The sequence below is a fragment of the Myotis yumanensis genome, unplaced genomic scaffold (genome assembly GCF_028538775.1).
Source record: "Myotis yumanensis isolate MYYU_CA2020_CCGP unplaced genomic scaffold, mMyoYum1.0.hap1 SCAF_2, whole genome shotgun sequence".
In the NCBI taxonomy this organism is placed as follows: Eukaryota; Metazoa; Chordata; class Mammalia; order Chiroptera; family Vespertilionidae; genus Myotis; species Myotis yumanensis.
Window position 1 is genome coordinate 145,912,347 of NW_027223753.1, and position 21,644 is coordinate 145,933,990.

The 21,644-nt window shown below is 39.6% G+C and overlaps 1 protein-coding gene across 11 annotated transcripts in view; it reads left to right on the plus strand.

The window, feature by feature from the left end:
* The window catches only part of BBX (BBX high mobility group box domain containing), a 291,018-nt gene that overhangs the window by 262,683 nt on the left and 6,691 nt on the right, over positions 1 to 21,644 (plus strand). For 7 of the 11 annotated variants that reach the window (XM_070406138.1, XM_070406133.1, XM_070406134.1 and 4 more), the window contains 4 exons: positions 6,271 to 6,360; positions 7,734 to 7,793; positions 16,112 to 16,309; positions 18,209 to 18,392. In XM_070406138.1, coding sequence (XP_070262239.1) covers positions 6,271 to 6,360; positions 7,734 to 7,793; positions 16,112 to 16,309; positions 18,209 to 18,392 — 532 coding nt within the window. The remainder of the gene's footprint in view (positions 1 to 6,270; positions 6,361 to 7,733; positions 7,794 to 16,111; positions 16,310 to 18,208; positions 18,393 to 21,644) is intronic. The other 4 variants (XM_070406132.1, XM_070406140.1, XM_070406139.1 and 1 more) reach the window with 4 other exon arrangements.

A 21,644-nucleotide genomic window follows, 5' to 3' on the forward strand; every position in this document is an offset into this window, starting at 1 on the left:
ATGTGACCAGTAGCTGGGGGCACTTTCCTATAAATTATCACAAATTATTGTTTCATAGGTTATTCATTGCTTAAGTGTTCATTACAAAAACAACAACCTAGTTTTAGAATTAAAAATCTGCTCTTCTTATAGCTTGAAAACATGAAACTAGAACCTGGGCAGAAGTCACCACCCTTTGAGTTTGGCCTAAAATTTGTTTCCTGTGACAGAGTAAGGTTCACTTAATTCACCTCACCTGCTGACCTTGAAGAATGATCACACCAGGCTAGTTCTGAGCTGGCTCTTGTGTCCCTACAGTGTCTCACCCTCAAAATGTCTCTTTTTCAGCAAACCATGAACAACATTAATGTCTGGGAAGGTTATTATTGTCAATGTCTCTATGGCACCCTCTTATCCTCTCAGATTCTTTGTGTCTGCTATTTTCTACCCAGCTGTGAAGTTGGCATGCAAAGGAGAGATTGATACCTTCAAATACAGGCCATCCCGCCCAAAAGTTTGAATAGAGTCCTAAGCTAGTTTACATGCCAGCAAAAAGTGACTTTGTCATAAGGATGTGAGGGCTGATGCAAAAACTCTCTTAAGAAATGTGGTAGGCAGATGCAAGAAAAAAGGGTCCTCGCGCTTTCTGTCTGTCTGATTGTGGCAGCCAAGATTGAATGGGGGAATACAGTGAAAAAAAAAAGAAATGTGGTAGGAAGAGGAGGGACAGAGATGGGAGGGAAACTTGAGGGGGTGATTTAGTGAATGACAGTTGCTGATTCTTTGTTTTCTGAATAATTCCTTCAAAAGTCTTTTCTCCGCTTTTCATTTCCTACCCTCATTTTCCTGCATGGAGTCTCAACGTTAATAATTAAAGGGCGAAATAGTGGTAAATTTCTGTATATTTGCTATTTGTTACAAAGTTTGACTTTATCTTCTTGAGGCAAAATATCAAACATATGTACCATACTGGTGGGCAGAAATCAAGTTGTTCATTTCTTGACTCTAACATTGCTGCTTTCTAATTACTTATTCAAGTTTGTGACTTTCTTTTTTTAACTGAAGTTGTCCTTTACTTAGATTTGTTTTATAGCTATGGTCTGGGATGGCTAAGAGCGAGGAAGTTTAAAAATAAAAGTTTACAGTGGCTCATCTGTGTGCCGCACCACTCCGGTTGTAGTTTTTCCATGTTAAAATTGACAAGCTCCATCTTTAGCTTTGTCCTTAAATTGTACTTTTTAGATTTCTCTGAGTAAGGCTGGATCTGAAAATATGTATCCTTTTCTTCTTTATCGTAACCCATTCCATAGGTCACATCAGTTTCCTTTGTGAATTACTGTCTTATCCCATTATCCTCACACAAATGCACACTGATGAATATAGAAATCATTCTCCCTGTGAGCCAATTCCTTATCATTGTTAAATTATCTTCCTGCAGGTAAATTACTAGGATCCTTATAGTCCTAAGAAGTCTCAGAATGGTTTTTCTTCTTTTTTCTACTTCTGTTTGCTATGATTACCCATGTATCTATTATTCAAGTACACTAACCTAAAGTCTCTTGGTTGTATAAAATACATATGAGGCGGTGACTATAAATGGACTATCGAGAATATCTGTACTAATTAGTGCAGTGTGTACACATGATATATTTTCTTTGTATTTGTTAAATTTATTTATTTTTCTTTGTTGTTCACTATTCCTGGGAAACAAAAACCAATAAGTGGAAAATTTTTGTTTCTATTTTAAACCACCATCAGCCAATTCAGAAGTATTTGCTCATTGGTTATTTAGAAGGATGGCTTAGAAGGATGGTTTGGTGTAGTCATCAAAAAGCACCTGCACAACTTTATGTTATTAGTAATAATAGCAACAACTGTCATGCCTTCAATTCTTACTTTGTGCCAAGCAGTGACTTAAGAGCTTTATTTATTCGTTGATGTAACAAATATAATTGAGAATGAGTTGTGTGCTAAGCGCCATTCTAAGCATATATCTGTAGGATATATTTGTGGTAGAAAACAAAGGACCCTCCTGCCATGGATGTTACATTATGGTGTAGTTACCAGGCGATAAACGAGCCTAAACAATAAGCAAAGTATATGACATATTAGAAGGTTAGAAGTGCTATGAAAAAAAAGAATAGGTTTGATAGAACAACTAGGCAAATGATCAACAAGGAAGGAAAATAATTCTATATTCCAGTTCTCTCTGTGTGTATAGAACACTTCACCCAACAATAGCAGAATATACATTCTTCTAAATGGAACTGCCTCTAGAATGCAACATATACTGGGACATAAAACAAACACATTTTTATTAAAAGGATTAAAATAATTCAAAATCATGCCTCTGATCATAGTGGAATGGAATTAAAATTCAACAGCAAGGAAAAAATGTGGAAACTCACAAATATGTGGAAATTAAACAACTCTAAATAACCAATAAGTTAACTACCAAAGAAGAAACTAAGAAATTAATAGGGAAATCAGAAACTTTGACATGAATAAAAAGGAAAACAACATACCAAAACTTATGGGATACTGTTAAAGCAGCGGTTCTCAACTTGTAGGTCTCGACCCCTTTGGGGGTCGAACGACCCTTTCACACGGGTCGCCTAAGACAATTGAAAAACATATAATTACATATTGTTTTTGTGATTAATCACTATGCTTTAATTATGTTCAATTTGTAACAATGAAAATACATCCTGCATATCAGATATTTACATTATGATTCATAACAGTAGCAAAATTATAGTTATGAAGTAGCAACGAAAATAATTTTATGGTTGGGGGTCACCACAACATGAGGAACTGTATTAAAGGGTCGCGGCATTAGGAAGGTTGAGAACCACTGCTGTTAAAGTAATGCTTAGAGATAAGTTTATAGCTATAAATGCATATATTAAGAAAGATTTCAAATCAATAACCTAATCTACCTTGAGAAAATATAAAAAGAAGAGCAAACTAAACCTAAAAGAAGAAGATAAATGGAAATAATAAAGATAAGAGAGGAAATTAATAAGTAAAGTTAATTAAAGAAAAGAACCAATAGCTGGTTCTTTAGAAAGAACAACGAGTCATTTAGCTAGACTGACCAAGAAAAAAAGAGAAAACTCAAAGGAATACTGTGAGCAATTATATGCCAATAAATTAGATAATTTACATGAAATGGATAATTTCTAGGGAGACACGAACTACTGAAACTGACTTAAGAAAAAAAAGGCAATATGAATAAACCTATAACTAATAAAGAGATCGAATTTAGTAATCAAAAAACTATCCAGAAAAAAAAAAAAAAAGCCCAGGCCAGGATGGTTTTACCAGTGAACTCTACCAAACATTTAAAGAAGAACCAATACCAATTTTTCACAAACTTGTTCAAAAATTAAAAGAGGAGGGAACACTTCTCAGCTCATTCTGTGATGCCAATGTTACCCTACTGTCAAAAGTAAACATCACAAGAAAGAACTGCAGACTGGTATCTCTAACAGATATGGACACAAAAATATTTAACAAAAAACTAGCTCACCAAAAACTAGCATATATTAAGAAGAATTATAACCATGGCTAACTGGGATTTTACCCCAGCAATGCAGGGTTGGTTTAACATTCAGAATTCAATTAATTTACCACATCTATAGAACAACAACATCAAATATTTTTTAAAAGCACATGATCATCTCAGTAGATGTAAAAAAAATATTTGACAAAATCCAATACCTTTTCACAACAATGCTCATCAGACTCAGTGTAACGAGCTTTGTCAGCCTGATAAAGGGCATTCTACAAAACCCCACAGCTAACATCAAGCCTGTCCATTCTCACTACTTTTATTCAACATTGTAATAAAAGTTCTAGCCAAGACAACTAGGCAAAAAAAAGAATAAAATCCTCCAGATTATGGAAAGGAAGAAGTAAAACTATCTGTTTGCAGATGACATAAACTTTTATATAGAACACTTAAGGACTCCACTCGAAAACTTAAGGATTCCACTAATAAATGAGTTCAGCAGGGTTATGGGATACAAGATCATTATACAAAAACCAGGTGTATTCTTAATCACTTGCAATGAACAATCCCAAAATGAACTTAGGAAAAACAATTCCATTTACAATAGTATAAAAAAGAATAAAGTACTTAGACATGCAACATATTGAAAGCTACAAAACATTGTGTAAAGAAAGATGATCAAATGGAAGAACATCCCAGGTTCATGGCTCAGAAGACTTAATATTGTTAAGATGGAAACATTCTCTCAAATTGACCTACAGATTTAGCCCAGTCCCTCTTAAAATCCTAGTTTACTTCTTTTGTAGATACTGACAAGTGATCCTAAAATTAATTTGGAATTTCAAGGGATTCAGAATAGCCAGGAAAATCTTCTCAATTTCACAACTGGCTATAAAAAAGGAAGTAAGACAGTATGGTAGATAGACATATAGGTCAATGAAATAGAATTGAGGGTCTAGAAATAAACCTATATGTCATTGGTCAACAGATCTTCCACTAAGATGCCATGACTGTTCAATGGAAAAAGAGTAGTCTTTTCAAAAAATAGTGCTGGAGCAACTAGATATCCACATTCCAAAGAATGAAATTGGGCCCTTATTCACTTCACACAATATATGAAAACTAATTCAAAATGGATCTAAGACCTAAACATATGAGGTAATCTATAAATCTTTTCAAAGGAAACATAGGGGTAAATCTTAGTGATCTCAGATTTGTCAATGGATCCTTTGCTATGATACCAAACTCTCAAGCAACAAAAGACAAAAATAGATAATTTGATTGTATCAGAATTTAGAATTTGTGCCTCAAAGGACACTAGTAAGAAAGTGAGAAAACATTCCACAGAGCATATGAAAAACGCACACAACTCAAGAAGACAGTTAATTTAAAAATGGGCAAGTTGTTTGAATAGCTGTTTCCCTACAGAAGGTATACACATGCCAGTAAGCACATGAAAAAATGCTTAACGTCATTAGTTGTCAGGAAAATGCGAATCAAAACCACAGTGAGCGAGATACCACTTCACATCCTTGAGATGGATTTAATAATGAAAAAGACAAGTGTTAGTGGAGTGTAATAAGTGTAAATGAGGCTGTGAGACAGTCTGACAGTTCCTCAAAAGGTTAAACATACAGTTACATTATAACCTAGCAGCTCCACTCCTAGGTTTATGTCCAAAAAAAATGAACACAAAAGCTTGTATATGAATGTTCATATATTTAGAGAGAAAGTAGATTAGTGATTGCTTAGGGATAGAGGGAATGCAGTTATAGGGAGGGGTGATAGCTAAGGGATATGGGATTTATTTTTGAGGTGATAAAAATATTCCAAAATGATGATGGTTGCAAATATCTGTGAATATAAAAACCACTGAATTGTACATTTAAGACAGGAGCCTAGTTTGCCTCTGTAAGGCAAAGCGTGTGGTTGCAGGTGCTGTTAGGTGGATAGGTGCCGCAGGGGCAGTTTATAGAGCTTCCGAACTTTTTTAATCCTCACATCAAGCCTGTGAATGAGACATTATTATTATTACCATTTGAAGATGAGGAAGCAGACTTATTTAAACGATGAAGTCAATTTCACAATAGGAATATCACAGTATAGAAATAACCTACTTTGGGCAGGTCAGTGCTCTTGTTGGCATTTCTGAATGGTGATTAAAAAATGGCCTTCTATTTTTTCTATCTGAGAAAACTAAGTTACAATCTGAGGCTTCTCTCTGCACCAGAAAAAAGATTTTTTGGCAAATAAATCTTTCTGTTTTCAAATCACTTTTTTTTCTTCCTAGAATATCCTCAGAAGAGGCGCTAGAAAGTTATGTAATGCTCTCAGGCCAACCGTTGTCTTGAAAGTGTTGTCCTTGTGAAAATCAGTTTCTTAGGAGAGATGAATGCCCATGCAGTCCTTTTCTTCGCGGTATTTGGGAATCGAAAGTAAAATCTTTTCTTTGTTACAGATGGCAGCTACTCTGCTGTTATTAGTTGTGGCCTGTCTCTAGTCACGAAATCTCTTTATTTCTGCTGAGAGAGTCTTAGCCCTAATGGAGGCTTCTGCCCAATACATTTGAAGGAAAACCTCGCTGGGTTTTATAGTGCTCAGCCCCCTAAAAAAGGAAGCTGAGCACTCGTTAAATGAGTAACGACTCAAGGTGACATTTCTTATGACTCAATTCGCTTATTTCACACGTGGGAGGAGGGTGTAATTATTTAGAAACACGGCATTGTTTTATGGAACATTGTGAATTTAAAATATATTTATATTAATATTGTCTATAGGTTCTTTCCAGTCTCAGAAAAAGAACTTATTCCACAAAATTGTCAGCAAATATAAGCACAAAAAGGAGAAGCCTAATGTTCCAGAAAAAGGTATTGGTGCCTTCCATCCTCCATTAAGGTGTCTTGGCCACCTCCATTGCGAATTCATCTTTGAGCATTGCTTCGCGCACTGGCTTCGCCTTGGCCTCCCCTTGGCTTGCTTCACTGTCATCAGCTCCTGATGCAGGCATATTCATTATCTCTAGATTCTGCAGCTAATTGCAAAGAGAGCTCCTTCACTTGGATTTCTACTCAAATCCCGTATTTGTCTCTATTTTCAGAGTTCCATATGAAACCTAAAATTGCTTTTTCTCATCTATATTTTGGTGCATTTTGTAATTTAGTTTTCTTGAACCCTTATCCACTTTTTTTTTTTTTTGACTACTTTCTTTTTTCTCATGTTCAGCAGCCTTCATACCAGGACCACATTTTCCTCCTGAAACCGTACTAGTTTCATGTGAAAGTCCCATGATTTCTTTATTTTCTCTGACACTTAAGGATTCTTGTCGAGGAGGATTTCACTCCTAAGTCATAACCTCCTTTCCCCGTCCCCCCCACCCCCCAACAATGTACTTCATCATTTGCCCAACTCTTCTTTCTACCTCCTTCAGTTCCGTAACTTTTATTTCCAGAGGGCACTAGAGATGTATTGCACTCTCCCCTCCTTTACTCTGAACCTCTGTGTCAGTGTTACAATCTTGATGGGCCTTTGAGCCTCGTCAGGGCTCATCTGAAGGTTTTTTTGTTTTTATTTTCTTCTCACAGTTCAGGACTCCCACTCTTCTTTCACAGGAAAGATAAATCTCTCCATTTCGTTCAATTCAGCCGTGTGTCCTGAGAGTCAGGCTCTCTTTAGCATCTTCCCCGCATGCTAGTGTCGTGACTACCATGGGCCTTCTCATCCGGTGCCCATTTGCATCTCCTTGCATGGCCAGATGGGAAGCCTTTCCTGTTGCTGGGGGAGGCCTCAGATGCAGCTGTCTTCCATGTGCAGACACATGTGCCTGTGTGCTCCTGTATGTAACCTCTTACTTCATTTGGGTTTTATTTTCACCTCCACTTCAGTCGCGTAGTTTTGGTTTGTATGTGTTATTTTTCTCTGCTTCCAGTGGAGAAACATCACGCTTTAGGTAAATGTGAGCTTGCATCATTCCCTCTTAACTGGTCTTCAGATTTTCTTGATTAAAGTCATAGAATTTACCAACAATGTATTTCATAAAAGGTAAATTTGTTTATTTTTATTTAATCCATTTCCTGTATAGCCTAATTATTTTAGTTGAGAATTAAATAGTTGAAATGAAATTCTGCTTTATTTGTGTGATGATGCTTTTTATTCAAGTTATTTTGTATATTGTCTTATTTTTGTAGTGTATATATCTATACTGGGAGTAGAGTGTCACTTTCCTTTTTGTCATTGTTTTTAGGAAGTGGGGATAAATGGTCAAACAAGCAATTCTTCTTGGATGCCATTCACCCTACAGAAGGTAAAAAAAAGCAATATTCATTATATCATTTCAGATCATCTGTGCTGGTAAAGGCACAATTTTAATATGTTTAAAAAGTGTAATTTATATGGGCTCCACCAACAGCATTAGACCTAAGTGTTCATAATTGGGTTATTTTAAATTTTCAAATCAAAACTGGTATTTTTTGACCCTGCTCAGGGTCAGGCAATCTGTCATATGGAGTTTAATTTGTCGAAAGGAGATTTATAACCTTTGAGCCACATTAATGAGATTTTTCATAAATAAAAACACTTAGCTTTGCAGTCATGTTGCAGGCAGATGTTCATGGGAGTAAGAACAGGGCTAGCATGGGGCTGTCCGGGTGGCTGGGCATGGACAGGCATGCAGAAATGGTTCCTGGCCTGGCCTTTTTTTCTAGTCAACCTCCCAGTACCTGTAAATATGTTTAAACTAGAGGCCTGGTGCATGAAATTCATTCACAGGTGGGGTCCTAGGCCTGGCCAGCGATCAGAGCCTATCAGGACCGTCTCGCCCAGTCCTGATTGGGGCCGGGCCGGCCGGTGCCTGCCCGCTGCTGGATGGGGCCTTCCGAAGGGGTCTGCCGGATGGGGGTGGGGGGCCGCGGGAGATTTGCCGGCCTGGGGGAAGGACCAGCGGAGGTTGGCTGGCTGTGGGAGGTTGGCTAGAGCGCACTGACCACCAGGGGGCAGTTTCTGCATTGAGCGTCTGCCCTCTGGTGGTCAGTGTGCATCATAACACCTGTTCGTTCCAGTGGTAACGGTCACTTAGGCTTTTATATATATAAATGGATTGCCTCTGAGGCCTATGTATAGCCCAAAAAATGCGCCATAATAAGACCGTATAATGTTACAGGTCTAAGTATAGATTTTTATGTCAGAATTTCTCACAATTATATTTATTTGTGATATTATCTAATTTCTATTAAATATAGACCCTCAGGTGAATGCTCATTTCTGTGATGGTTAAGGAGCCACCCTCCCTTTTTTCCCATTGATTCTCTTTTTTTCCACTGTAGATAATTTTAAAGAGCTGACCATTTTCATAGTGCTTAATTAGTTGATTCATTTGAAAACTAGAAGGGATTTTAGAGGTCATCCCGTTCAACCTGTTTGATTTATTTATGGCTGGAAAAGGGAACTTAATGATGAGTAGCCCACGTCTCTGGACTCCCAAATACACTCTCATTTCCTTACTAAAAAGGAGAAAAAAATTAAAATGCTCATTTAGCCGAAATCATTTATTAAAAATACCTATGTTTTAAAGATATTTATAAAAAATATACAAATTTGAGTATATTGTAAACATGGAATTTTTTTGTTTGGTAGGTACTGGTTACATGGGCCATGACTGCTTTTATACCATTTACTTTTACAGAAAATGCCAGCAGCATGTCTGTTTTCTGACCTGTCACTTCACATCACAACCTCTGGGCAGTATCATTTCTGCACTTAAGCTGGCAAAACAAAATATGAATTGTTGTACTGCTCTCAGAATTAAATTTTGACATCCCAAAATTGATATATATTAGCTCTTTTGTATTAAAAATAGATTCTACACAGATTTGATAAATAATGTAAGGCGCTGATAAGGAATCTAAAAGAAGTATTTAAAAAAGACCACAATACATTTTTTTAGTGATACTGCTCTAAATATTTTGTGTTTTTAAACAATGAAAACCCTACCTCATATAAAATGGGTTATCATAACATGTGCAGTGTGGTAGAAAGCATGAATTAGGTAGGAATTAGGAGACCTGGGTGCTGGTCTCAGATTCACCACTAGAGAGCTTGTTTCAGTAGAACAGATTGTTTAGCCTCACTAGGATTCACTGTCTATGTTGGTGCTAAGTGTGAATGTGACTCATGTATTAGGGGTGGGTAAATGGTGAGGTGTGCTAATACATAAATTCTATTTCCCTTCTAACACTTGATGATTTTATTATGTGATTTCCTGAAAGTAGGTTAATTTGGAAGCCCTAATTTTCTGCCATTTCGGAAACAGAAAAGTAAATCAATTTTGAGTCTTCTAGGCAGACCCAAGGGTTTAGTTGGAAATAGAGTTATTATCGGCGATATTTAATTATCCTTATTATTAATGTATATGAAACAAAACTTTAGAGAACATGCACTAAAAATTGCATGCCCTGCAGTGTAAAGTGCAAATTATTTTACGTGGCCAGAAAAAAGGAATAGGTTTGAGCTTTGGAAATTACCAGTAATTTAAAGTGACCTTTTCTTGTTACTTATTTTCATACCATCCCCTACATTTACTTGTTTGGGTGGTAAACAATGTACTTTGTGAATTATCTCAGCTCTTCATTCTCTCTCTCACCTGTGGCCATATCACTGCTTATTAGAACTTTACTTTTGAGAGTGTAAAAATATAAGAAAATGAAACTGTAATCAGGATAATTGTGGAGTGTGTAAACCGCCCTAGGCAAAGGTTAGACAGGAGTTGTTTGTAATTGATATCTGTATAGAAATGTTGACTCAACTGAGGCCACAACTGTTAACTATCCCTGATTTCTGTTAAAGTGGAGGACTTAAAGTTCATTATGTTTTCTTTATATCATCCCAAGTATAATTGGATTACCATTTGTATTTTTTTTTCCAAAATATCAGAAATTGCCTGGCAATTGTAGCTCAGTGGTTGAGTTTTGATCTATGAACCAGGAGGTCACAGTTCAATTGCCTGTCAGAGCACATGCCCAGATTGCCAGCTCGATCCCCAGTAGGAGGTGTGCAGGAGGCAGCTGATCAATGATTCTCTGTCATCATTGATGTTTGTATCTCTCCCTTTCCCTTCCTTTCTGAAATTAACATTTTTTTAAAATCAGAAATCTTTAGGTGATTAGTCATCATATCTGAGGCTTAAGTGCTAAGCTTATAATCTGGTTTAAACATTTCCACCCAAGCTTTTCAAAATCACTAAACCATTTCTTGAAACTTTTGTAGATCATCAAAATATATATATATTGCTAATAGCCTAGAATTAAAGTCAAATTTTTCATATAAACCAAGACAACCTACCTCTGTCACTTATCTTTCCACCAAGTTATGGTGTCATGCTCATTCTGAAGCTAGGTAATACTTAATATTACATTATAGTTTCCAGAGGACTTTTATATAATTTTTTTTTTTGCGAAAACTAATCTTCACATCAATCAGCCTTGGTGAAGTAAGAAGTGCTTATTAGCTCCAAATACATGAAGCCTGACCAACAGAAGCAGGAAGGAAAGGAAGAAACCAATAGTTTTTGTTGTTGTTGTTGTTTTTTTTTAATATATTTTATTGATTTTTTTTACAGAGAGGAAGGGAGAGAGATAGAGAGTTAGAAACATCGATGAGAGAGAAACATCGACCAGCTGCCTCCTGCACATCTCCTACTGGGGATGTGCCCGCAACCCAGGTACATGCCCTTGACCGGAATCGAACCTGGGACCTTTCAGTCCGCAGGCCGACGCTCTATCCACTGAGCCAAACCGGTTTTGGCGAAACCAATAGTTTTTCCACATTGGCTGCTTTTCAGGCATATCTGTAGATGGTCCTCATTTGTCTCAGATGTTGAAGTTACAAATGGTATCCTATAAGAAAAGAAAACCAAAAACCTCAGACTAGGAATCTCTGTAAGACTAGTTTCTTTTGCAATACATCTAATTACGGGGGAGAAAATTTGTTTTATACTTAGATTTTCAATCAGGAGCCATAGCACTCAGGCTAACTTGATCTCCTCAGTTCAAAATAATTGCTACTTCACTTCAGCAAGGTCTCCCAGGATTAAGTTTATTCGTTTGGTTATTTTTCCTGTGTTTCACGCAGTGTCCCACTGCATTTTCAGTTCACAGGAGACCAACCAAAGGCAATGAGATTCCAAATTTGGCTATAATAATTTCAGTGCAAGTTGGATTCCCCTAGTTGGAATGTGAATTCATGACTCTAGAGCACTCTAGTGGTCTCCTGGGGTACAGTGCAAAAAATGATCTCCACATTTTGGGAGTAGAGTGTGGAAAACAAGAGTCTGTTACTGCCACATTCCTAATGCTGCTCCAGGAGTGAGTTCACATTATCACTCTCAGATGATCCGCGCCAAGTGTGTTACGATGATTGTGGAGTGAAAAACTAGCCCTGTGGACGTGTTTTGCAGTGCTTGGGTAGGTTTGTGTGCCCAATTACAAGCCGAAAGAGAAATGACTTAATTTGGTTTTAGACGACAAGCCTTTCTTTTCTCACATTTCCACTGGTTTGTCAGGGAGAAAGAAAAGGGAGCTGGCATGCTGTCTTGATGCTCAACTGCAGGCTTTTTTCCTCCCTGAGCTTTTTCTATTTCCAATCCCTTTGTGTGCTAATGTTGCTGGACTCAGGTGTACTGTCCTGTCCCAGACAACTACTTCTTTGACTTAGTCTTACCTGCCTTTCCCAATTCTTCTGTCCTGGGGAGGGTTCTCCCTGAGTGCTGACCCTGAAGGTTGTCATCTGTCTAGGCCACCACACAAGATGTTCTGGAGTTGGTTACCTCCTGGGTCAATCAATGCATGGAGTAGGACTCACTCTTAACTCCTCTTCCAAACTCTAGCAGCATCACATTACACACCCTTTTTATTCTACTTTTATTTTATTATTTTATCTTTTCATTAATCCTCACCTGAGGATATTTTTCCATTGATTTTTAGGAGAGAGAGAAAGACAGAGAGAGAGAGAGACATCAATGTGAGAGAAACACATTGATTGGTTGCTTCCAACCAAGGAGGAGCCTGAAACCAAGGTACATGCTTTTTTTATCCGGAGTTGAACCTGGGACCCTTTGGTCTGCAGGCCGACACTCTATCGACTGAGCCAACTGGGTAAGGCTACACACCTGTCTGCAGGACCCACAGTTACTTACGGATTTGACAAGGGGTTTAGAGAAGACATCTGGAGAGGTGGAATTGCCTCTTTTCAGGGATTTATGAAAACTTGCAATAAATTCTCTTTTTTGCCCGAGTCTGCAAACTGATGCACTCCTTTACCATCTCCCAGTACACAATTTCTGGGACTTGACCATTGTTGGTCTCTGTTAGCCAGCTGGCCTTTGACCCCTGGCTCCTTGAATGCTGTTTTCTGAGCTTCCCATAGTCCCGATGTACTTTAAGGCCTGAACTATACCTCCCATTTGCAGTCCCTTTGCAACCATCCCTTGGCTTTTTATTGTGTTTTTACCAGTTCATCTGGAACACACAGCAAAAGGAATAAACATTGAATAGAAATGAAACCATTTGAAGGCTCACTAAGAAGAAAAATCTAACAATCCTAGTCAAGGTATTATTCTTATTATTCTTACTAGTGGCCCAGTGCACAAAATTCATGCACATTAAAAGGGAATTAATTAGAGGAAATATTTTAATATTGCTATTTGCCCTTTCTCAATAATAGAAGTGTCAGAGATGAAAGAAAATTAGTAAAATGTATATGAAAATCTCCCTCCAGTCAGAGTCTAGGGGATGCCGCAGGACCCAGAGTCAAGTCCCCGCCCACACACACGCGCCTCAAAATCGAGTGAGACCTAGACCTGGCCGGCTCCACCCACATCCTCAGGTCCCCCATCAAGCCCCTCCATGCGGGGGGCGTGGCCTCAAGTCCCCCCCACCCCACCCCACCCCCAGCTCAGCACCAGGACAGGGATTGCAGCCTCAGGTCCCCTGACCCCCGCGCGAGGGCACAAGGACATGATGACCATTTGCATAGTAGCTCTTTATTATATAGGATTATTTATTTTTTCAATTACAATTTGCATTCATTATTATTTTATATTAGTTTTGGGTGTACAGCATAGTGGTTAGAAAGCCATACACTTTATCAAGGGAGAGGCTCTTTCCTAGTCCTGAGCCTCTGGAGCAAGCTGCACACCTGATTTTCCCTGATCAGGACCCCGATTCTAGGCTGTGTAGCAAAATGAAAAGAATTTGGGGGACTGGGTGGCTCCTTTAGAGCTAATTGAGTCCAGTCTCCATCTTTACAGTTAATGAATTTGAAAGTCATGAGTAGAATCCAGCTTTCTCTGTACTGTGTTATTTCCATCACCCCACCATCTTTCCGTAGAAACCGGGTCATCTTTCCTAACGCACTTGGCCCTTTTTTGGGTATCCATGCCTTCTCTTTGGCTTTCTTGGTGTTTCCTTCCTTCCTTCCTTCCTTCCTTCCTTCCTTCCTTCCTTCCTTCCTTCCTTCCTTCCTTCCTTTCTTCATTTCTTATAATGAGCAATCTTTTAATATAATATACCCTTCCTCTTTGGAACTTGCTATAACCTTATTTCCACAAGTTCTGAATTTTTATGGGAATAGGAAGATAAAAAGGAAGAGGTAAATGCTTTTTCTGGAAGGTGCATCTATAATCCTCCAGTAGTGATCATACTGGAGAGGTGAGTAAGATCCACCCTGTAATCAGAGGGACAACTGATGGGTCTGGATACAAAACCATAAATTTTGTTGCTTGTGAATATCCAGTAGAGGTTATTTAATCCTCACTTTGAACTTAGATTTGGGCTACTTTAACCTAGGGGAAGCTTTGAATTTCAGGGCTAATGCAGAGTCATTAAACATCATTGGAGTGTTTCTAACCAAATTATCTTTTATTTGCTTTTATGTAGCTTTTATCGAAGTTCAAACTGAAAAAAATATATATACCACAATTGGCCTGTGTTAGGCTAAATATCAAAGTATAAATATGCTATGACTGTTTGACCTGGAGATAGATCTACAACTTAAAAAGATTCTTTTTTTCTATTTTTTTTTAAATTATTTGCTTGAAAAGGTATTTGGGAACATTGCCAAATAGTGCAGTTTATTTTTTTAAATAACTATTATCTTAAGCCTGTCGCCAAACAGGCATCTATTATGTAATATTAAGGTAAGGTCAATCCTAAATTATGATTTATGCTTTACATCCTTTCTTTTGATATAATTGAAATTATTTCTCACTTGTAGAATGGGAATCACCATCTTGAGGTCAACGATCTTACGAATTCATAGCTCTCCTTTCTCAAAGATGTGTCTAACTAAATCCATTAGAGAGCGAGATTGAAATTGTTGAATGAAGCCTCTGCAAGTATTTATATGAACAGTGCATTATTTCATATTCTTATTTTCGCTCTGTTCTTTTCCTATTTCAACTGTTTTCTTCTACATGCATTACATATATTGTCTTATTTCCAATGTCTGCCTTCACACCCTCCTCTGATAAGCACCTTCATTTATACTTCAGGTTTAGTTTGCACAATTTCTCATGTCTCACCTTGATTTCCTGAGCCACCCTCCCCTCTTCTTTGTCAAAAACCACTTCTATGCCTGTCTTAAGAGGTTGGATCATTAAAAAAGGAAAAGATGCATCTCATCCCTGCCCAAGAGACCTTCAACCACTGGAATAAAGAAGTCCTAGTCATGAAACGTGATTACATATATGTACTCCTAAATGCACACTATACTCGTATCTGCATATTTGTCTTATTTTGAAATTAAGGGGAGAGGGAGATGGATGAGCTCCTAAGGAAACGAGTATATAAGAAAAGACACAGCATTCCCAAACTCTTTGAATCGGGAGCAAGTCTTTGGTGGCATATTTGTTCCTTGCTCTTGACTGTGCTATTTGGGGCACAAGCGTGTGCTATTAAACAATTTACTGATAATCCAGTCAGAATTAGGGACCTAGAACTAAACTTTCCAAGGAGCCCTGCTGAGATATGGTACTTCCTGAAATTGTCTCACTAAGCACAGTCACCTGATCCTGGAATTTAGCCAATAGGAGAGTCTCAGTCTGTGCTGGCTTCAGCAGCGTTTGGGGGGGGTGGGGGGAGGGTCCTGGCCAAGCCATCAACAAAAGGGTCAGGCCTCCCTCACAGCGTCTTTTTCTGATTAGTCCAACGTGGTGATTGAAAGCGAATATCCCAGGGATAAGTATAACTTTAAGAAGCACATATTTAGCTCAGTATCCTCAGGAGAAGAAAAATTTATCATCCTCTTCAGACCAGCTGGCCAAAAGGATCTCAGATAGGGACCCTGACACCTGCACAACTTGTGGTCAGTTGGGACACAATGGCCTCTTGGTGTTCAGTATTCTATTGAGGTGGGGTGCATCTTAATCCTCTGTACTTAATCTACCAACGCAGATAGATATAAGTGTAAGTGTTTAAACTTACGGGCATTTTTTTCCCCATCAATACTTTGAAAACTCTAAATGCAAGTTCTCCATTCAGAAGGGTCAGATATTGAGAATGTTTCCTTCCAAGAGCAATGTCGGTGCCTTGTGTTTTTGTGTGTAACTCTATATGGTTTGTCCTGTTTCAGCCATATTTACAGAAGACAAAAACACCACAGAGCCTGCTCATAAGGTTAAAAATGCCCCATCCATTCCCAACACTCCAGAGCCAACAGCAACGCAAGAACCCCTGGTGGGCAGCCAAAAGAGAAAAGCAAGGAAAACCAAGATCACACACCTGGTCAGGACAGCAGATGGCCGGGTGTCACCAGCAGGAGGTACTTTGGGTAAGAAGAGGGAGCTTTAGACAGAGATAACCAAATCAAGCAGCTGACCCTCGTGGCCACTTGGGCCAGCAAGTGACTATACGCCAACTGCGGGTTTGGTCACAGTGACATTTTCTCTTTCTGGGTCTCCTTGATAACTAGTTTTCTACAGACTCCCAAATGTGCACGTTTTAGTCTGTGCTTTAAAGTCATAGATCTTTTTCCAAGAGCATATCTTGATTTCCTAGAAAGGAAAGGTAATTTTTGGGGCTGTCAGCTTCTCCTTCCCTTTCTCAGCATGCACAGAAACAGTGTTGGTTAAGGAAATTCCCAAAGATCCCAGGCTTTTAAAAATCCTGGATGAATCAGTGTTTCTCCATGGCTCACTGCTCAAGTCAGTGAGAGAAGGCACTTTAGGAAGCATCCAGCACTTCTGCAAAGCTGACTAAGCCCACCCAGGGAGCTCGAGCATGCTTCTGGATTACTCTCGTTCTCTGGGCTAATCTTTAACCAACTCTTAAATTACCGTGAATTTCTCCATTTTCGGTTGTGGTCTGGGGTCTGTTTGTTGTTCCTGGGGGTCTCCATGGCCGTAGAATTGCCTGATGGGATCAGAGCTTGATACTGAGCATCCTCCCTCAGATCTTGGGGTGCGACGCCACCTAAGCATTAGTGCTCTGAGCTGTTGCCATGTTGCCTTTTATCACCTCTCTCATCTCTTTCTGTCAGTCCCGAAGGAAGGGTCCCTCCCCGCCACCCTAATTCAGTAGCCAGAAAAAGGTCGAAGGTCCACAATGAATTCAATAAATAGGAGAAAAAAATGTTTAAATGAGTGTTTTTTGAGAACAAGATTTATAAATATCTGATTTAAATTAATCTACTTGTTAATAGAGATTCATTATTTGCTGAGATAGAATTAGAGGACAGTTAGTGAATTTTGTGCATTTCTCTTGTTTTGCATATGTAGATTGATAGAACAATAAAGCATATTAAAGAGCCCTGAGTTTTCCCTGTCACATAAGAGCTGCGGCTCAAAGGGGCACACTTTTGTTTTGAATGCTTTGAACTACTAAGCAGAAGGATGATGAAGACTAGAACCCAGTTTTCCTCATATTTAGTCCAGCAGGCCCCTCCCTTATTTCCTTTCCACTGTGGGTTCTGCTCTGTGATTTTCATTTTGTAAATGGTTATAGCCTCATTTTTACTTGGAGGAAGAGTGAAAAATTGTAGAAAATACTTTCTTTCATGTAGGAAAGCACATAGCACTTTCAGGTTCACGTACTATATGGCAATTTACTGCCTTTATCAATTATTTTATGTGGTTGAAATGTTTTTAAAGTCATGATAACACCTGCCCTCTATCTTGGCTACACAGTAAGGATACTCACTTCCAACAGGCATATTGGCTTTATCTTTCTTTCAGTAGGTCTTAGAACAAAAGTGACAGCTTGGGGTCTCGTTGGGATTGAAATTTCATTGGGTTAGTGTTGCCACCCTAAGTGTTATCATAGCACACCGAGTGTCAGGGTTGCCCTAGTAGGTAGGGCAGCCGCAGCTTCATCAGAAACGTTTGGTCATTCGGTTTTTAAGGGCCCTTTACTGCATCCACCGGCCCCTCTGCAGAAGTCCCTTGGGCTGTATATTGACTAAGCCCATTTTTCTATCTCCAACACTGACCTATTTGACCTTGAATAATACGCAGCTTTTCTGCTCAGCATCAGGACACAGTGCTGCCCACCGCTGCAGTTGAGCTTAATAAGAGTTTTGTGACCATGAGAGAGATTCTATAAAAGCCTTACTATTCAGTGGATGACAAAAGTGAGCCGTGAAGAATGTTACCTCATTTCACATTGCCTAGCACAGAGTTTTCTCAGTAGAAAACAGAGGGGCCTCTCCTGATGGATTTCTCTTGCGTTGCAGATGACAAACCAAAGGAACTGCAGAGGAGTCTCCCTAAAGTCACTGAGACAGGCTGCCATGACGCGTGCGCACACAGCAGCGAGGCCGCGGAGACACGGAGCAGCACTCCCGAGATGCCCGCCGTGTCTGCGTTCTTCAGTCTGGCTGCGCTGGCTGAAGTGGCCGCCATGGAAAACGTGCACAGGTTAGCTGTGGGAGCCTTATTCCTCCAGGGGACCTGCCTGTTCACTGTCACCCCTTGCACAGAGCGTAGGTGGAGCAAGCAGCATAGGAGACAAAATCAGCCTTTCTGACGTCATCTGTGATATTTTCACAATGTATTGGGGTTCACAAGACTTGGTTCAAGAGCACTTCTGTTTATGTGAGGTTAGGAAAGTGTGTGTGCTAATTAATTATCAGTGAGAATGTAGCCAGCCAAGTATTTTATTTTGAATGCATTATTCTGTGGCTAAACTTTTATTTCTCTAAAAAGCCTAAGAGAGCAAAGAAGCAGCATTCTCAAGTCATTAAGCATGAGATTTGGAGTCAGGCCTCAAACCTGGGTTTGAGTCCGAGCTCTGTCACCTGCAAATTGCAAAGTCTTGAGTAAGGTCATTCATTCACCTCTGTACCTTGTTGTTTCTCCTTATAAAATGGGTGTAGCTGGTACTCATTCCATAGACATGTTATGCAGAATAAATCTAATGTCCCAGTGTCAGCAGCCGTGCACACCCTCACTGAGGAGGGTCCGTGGCCGTGGTGGTACCAGCAGAAGAAAACAGAGTTGGTTCAGGAAAAAGACATCTGACTCTCAGCAGACAGAAGGCCTGGATTTATCTTCCACTCTGTGTTTGCTACAAAGTAATTTCATTCTCGGGCCTCAGTTTTCTCATCCTGCTTTGAAAACAACACTGTCCCCAAAGAATCACCTGGTTGTAAGGATCAGCCAAGATCACAGATGGGGAAGCCTGTGGAACTCGGGGAAGCCCACGGAAAGCATATCAACTTCTAAGTGCAAAGTGGAGTGTTTGCTACTTCCTGGACCTTTTGGGAAGGCAGAAAAGACTTTTGTAGATTCAGGGATCTCCTATTTTTATTCAGTGTGGATTACCCACAGATGAGCTACCTTCTTAGCCTTTCAGTCTTCAGTACAAAGATCTTGGAATCACAGACGACTTGTATACCCACCTGGCAGGCTCCATTCTCCTTAGTCACATCAGGCTTAGCAGGCCCAGACAGAAGCTTTGTTTGCTGCTTTCTCTTTATCTGTCATGTTGCAGTTCCAGTCCTGGCTCACAAATAGCCTCTAGATATTTACAACAGGTCAAATTTCTTTTCACGTGTGCACTGCAAGTGCCTAACAGCACGTGAATGCTGACAGACATTGTTAAAATCCGCTCAGGTCTCTGCGGGCCTGAGGAGAGAAATGCACAGACACTTCTCCACTCATGGAGTTTCGCAGTTGAGTACAGAGGACAAACTCATACACTTAAACAAAGAATTAAATCTGTGCCCCCATAAACTGTGGAAATAAGAGGTGATGTAAGAATCAGGGGGGTCATATTTCAGGGCTCAGAAACGGCTACCACACAGTCCCCCTTGCTGTTGACAGTGTTCTCTTCTGAACAGGACTGTGGTCACACCATGGCTGTCAACCAGCCTTCCACAACTCCCAGTTTCCAGCAGTGAGCACCTCAGCAAACCATTCCTTCTTACCCCCTCCCCCCCCACCCCGCCCCCGAAGTCAGGGGACACTGCTGCAGTCCACGTGGGCCAAGTCCTTTCTCGCCTTTGCTCCTCCTTCCTGGCCTCGTTCTTTGTCCTCTTCTCTCACTGCTCCTGAAGTCTGCACTCTCCCCATGTACCTCTCATAGACCTGCCACCATGTTGGTTCGTAACTGTTTGCCCATACTTATGTCTCCTTCCAGTGTATTTTGAAAAACAAAACAAAACACTGGTTTTATTCTCCATATCCACAGCTTCCTTAGTTCCTGTCACGTCAATGGATGAATGGGCGAGGAGTTTTTTGTTGTTTTTTTTACCTCCCACTAGAACAGTGGTTCTCAACTTTCTGGCCCTTTAAATACAGTTCCTCATGTTGTGACCCAACCATAAAATTATTTTCGTTGCTACTTCATAACTGTAATGTTGCTACTGTTATGAATCGTAATGTAAATATCTGATATGCAGGATGGTCTTAGGCGACCCCTGTGAAAGGGTCGTTCGGCCGCCAAAGGGGTCGCGACCCACAGGTTGAGAACCGCTGCACTAGAAGAACGATATTGCTTACTAAAATATTGCTTACTGTCAACTTAACAAATGGTTAGTGTTCTGACTATCTAGAAAGACAGATTCTCCCCAGGAATCTTAGTTGTAACTTTAGCCCCTACATGTTAAAGCAGAGCTACCATCCACCCTCTACCTACAGACTTAATGTAATTGTACCTGGTTGCACATCTATTAATTATTGCATTTAGAGAGTGGTCAACAGAGTTAGGGGTAGAAATACGTTACCGGCTGTTACCTGCATTCTTGCCACAAGCAATCTTAACATTAGGTTTAAAAATCCAGGGTAGGAAGGCAATTCTACAAAATGCAGGACACAGGAAGTTTCATAAACCTTTGTTGAGAGCCTTTTTATTTACGAGGAATTTTATAAGGAGGAAAGTTCATTAAACTTAACCCTAAAATCGGCCCTGCCAGGTGGGTCTTTTTAGTCCCATTTTAATGTTGGCCCAAATGCTGAATTAACTTGCCAGGAGCACACGGCCAAACTGAGTTAAGATACCGACCCAGGTCCTTGAATCCAGTGTCCTTGGCGTGGCTCCACGGCGCTGCGTTAGCATCTCTCATGTCCTGGCAGGTCAAGAAGGCTCTCCCGACCCTTCCCTCCCCAGGAACGAGGGCCGTCAGTGCGATGCACCCACATCGTTCTCGCCCATCACACGCCGGCCGGCCTTTTCCATTGATTAAGTTGGACTTTCACCCCAATTTCTCCCCCTCTTGTTCTCTCTCTCTCTTTTTTTTTTTTACATTATCCTTTTCTTGTTTTACTTTTTTTTCTTATTTCCTTTTCTCATACTTACTAAAATTCTTTTGGTTTTATAATGTTATTACATATTCAATCTTAAAGGTAAAAAGTAGCATTTTAATTTCATCTTTCTGGAGCAGAGTTGAACATATTGAACAGTTGGTGCTTACAGCATCCCTACATGAATAAACAGATTAATCCAGAAGTGTGATTGTAATACAGGTTTTGTTTTTCTGAAAGCCTAATATCTTAGGCTGAGTGATCATCGGATTCTCACATCCCCAAATGTTGTCATTTATCTACATTGCTTTTTTTTTCTCTGCACCAAGAGACAGGAATTGGATATAGTTGTGGAGCAAATATAATTTGAATTTTAAAATAGCACCCTTTGTTCCACATAATCTGAAGAAGATACTATATTGAAAC